This window comes from Austrofundulus limnaeus, unplaced genomic scaffold, assembly GCF_001266775.1.
Source record: "Austrofundulus limnaeus strain Quisiro unplaced genomic scaffold, Austrofundulus_limnaeus-1.0 Scaffold1, whole genome shotgun sequence".
Lineage (NCBI taxonomy): Eukaryota > Metazoa > Chordata > Actinopteri > Cyprinodontiformes > Rivulidae > Austrofundulus > Austrofundulus limnaeus.
Genome location: NW_013952403.1, coordinates 9,903,667 through 9,906,134, shown reverse-complemented (window position 1 = coordinate 9,906,134; position 2,468 = coordinate 9,903,667). Strand labels below are relative to the sequence as shown.

At 43.1% G+C, this 2,468-nt stretch overlaps 1 protein-coding gene across 1 annotated transcript in view; it reads right to left on the bottom strand.

Moving 5' to 3' along the window:
- sh3rf2 (SH3 domain containing ring finger 2) overlaps positions 1 to 2,214 on the bottom strand; it is a gene marked incomplete in the record, with an annotated part of 23,365 nt that extends 21,151 nt beyond the window's left edge. The window contains 2 exon segments of the mRNA XM_014009019.1: positions 787 to 1,201; positions 1,772 to 2,214. Coding sequence (XP_013864473.1) covers positions 787 to 1,200 — 414 coding nt within the window.
- Between the last annotated feature and the right edge of the window lie 254 nt (positions 2,215 to 2,468).

The window sequence follows — 2,468 nt, the reverse complement described above, 5'->3', positions numbered from 1 at the left end:
TGAGCTGTTGCCCTTTTTGGACGAAATTTCTGCTCCTCCAGTCTGTCACAGACACTACCAGTGTACGGTATGGGCGGGGCTCAGTCTAGTGATGTATAAATCTGCTGTTTTACATGGTTGTTGAATGAAATTAACATAATTATTCATTTATTGTAAAAACATGACCGGTGATCTTTGAAACAGATCCAGTTCAACTTGCTGTTTATCTATTAGTTTCCATGGAGGCTGTGAGCTGTTGCCCTTTTTGGACGCAATTTCTGCTCCTCCATGCTGTAACAGACGCTACCAGTGGACGGTATGGGCGGGGTTCAGTCTAGTGATGTTTAAGTCTATGGCTGCAACTCAATCTGCTGCCTTTTTTTTAAAGCAATGTGATGAGTTGTTTGGTAAAATACTATCTGATAAACCCATATTCAATTTAAATTTATTGTAATATTTCAAATATTCATGCTGCTGCTCTCTGTATGACGTTTTCAATAACTGATTAAGATTAATTTAAAAATTACATCAGAAAACTTGCAAAAGCTAAAATAATCTATAATATAAAAAGTGTTTTGTTTTCAAAACGGTCGGCAAAGTTGTTTGCAACAGAAATCAGCCGAACTGGAAAAGCTATTGGTATGTTACCGTCATACCACACCTTTAGGTTGCTCAATCTACAGCGAGTTACGGCTGTAAAAATGTAAACAATACAAAAAACAAGTGATTTTAGATGGATAAACACACAATTAACAGCCCAGTRAGTCACACTGCCCTCTGAGGATGGGGTCGGGGTCACGCACTGACCTCACTCTGCCCTTGCTTCTCTCTGTTTTGACTCTCCAGCAGCTCGTCCTCCACGCCRGGGGGTACGTCGTAGATGACCTGCTGAATGTCTCTGTCGGGCCCGGAGAGGCCCTGGAGCCCCTCCAGGAGCCTCACGAGCAGCAGGTTTTCAGGTAGCTCCTCCACGGTCCGGACCAGGGCGGGGGCGCCGCACTCCGGGCAGAGGAGCTGGGAGCAGGAAGCCTCCTCCTGCCTCTGCAGGCAAGTCACACAGAAAGTGTGCTGGCAGGGCAGGACCTTGGCAGACGTGTCCAACTGCTCCAAACAAAGGGGACATTCCAGCAAGGCCGTCAGTGCCAGACCCTCCATTTTAGAAGGCCCGCCGGGCTTGGAGAAGAGGGCTCCTGGTACTTCTGAAATACTGTAATCCACCATGCTGAGAAGAAAGGTAACGACAGGTTCAATCAGAGGTCACAGAACGACACATTTACACTTATATTATTATTATTTGTAGAATAAAAGCCTTAGTTATAAACAACCACTGAAAGGAGGCAGTCAATGATATTTTAGCCTGTATGTATTTGTCTGTTAGCAAAATATTGCATGAACCACAGGGTGCATTTTAATAAATGTTCAGAAATGAGTCATTGGATGRTCATCTACAAATGACCAACRTCTGGTGTTCATCCAYTACAAAATGGCAGCCACAGTTCATTAACAGTAAACACAAAAAATTAATAAAATTTTGCAGTGTAATTTGAAGTGGGAGTTGTTCACAACACATATGGTGATAACAGGCTTGTTTTTACAAGTTTGACCTTAAAGGGGTTTCTCAACATTAAGAGGGTTTCCCTTTAAAACTTTTACAACTTTTACTTTTTTTGTCGCCGCTTGTTTACAGGTGTCCTCTCGAGCTCACCTGTCTACAGGTAAGGACAACAGGAAGTCCTCGCGGACATTCACGTGTTTATTTGACGGAAATAAAACAGTATCATTTCACACTTACGTTCACATTTGCCTGCGGTCTGCCGGACTCAGTTTTCATAAACACGGGTTTTTATATAAAAGTCGTAATTCCGTCGTTTTCGTCGCCATGTGGGAGAACTCCGAGGAGGTGGTGGTGGTTCGCCTCGAGCGGGGAGGGGCGCGCGAGTTTAACTTTAACATTAACAGCGTCTCGTGCCGAATTACCTGCCGACACGAAGAAACTCACCTGTGGAACCTATGCCCGAAAAGAACCGGTAGAAAACAAAGTGTTCCGACCGCGGCCGGGCTAATTCATCAGGAACTGGGTCGGATTTCAGAGACATGACGAACCTAATTTAACCCTTAAACACCTCCTGTTCGCCTTCAGGAATTTAGACATGGTTGGGTCATTTTTGGGAACAATTGCACCATTGTTTTACACTTAGCACAAAAAAGTTGGTCATTTATTTTATAGTTGTAACAAAACTATTTCCTGGATAGGTGTTGTTGGACAAAAGTATTTATTTGCCATTAATTGGTGCATTAGTGTTAAGAAAATGTATTGGTGGGCGCCTCCTTTGCTAAATCATCTTTGACAATGCCACACAGTTTATTTTGCTGCTCATTGTGTCGTTTATTTGGATTATATTATTGAGGTTTGAAGAAACAAAACAATTTATTCCTTAACACCTGTCAAACTTAAGGCCCGCAGGCCAAATGTGGCGAGCAGGTGACTT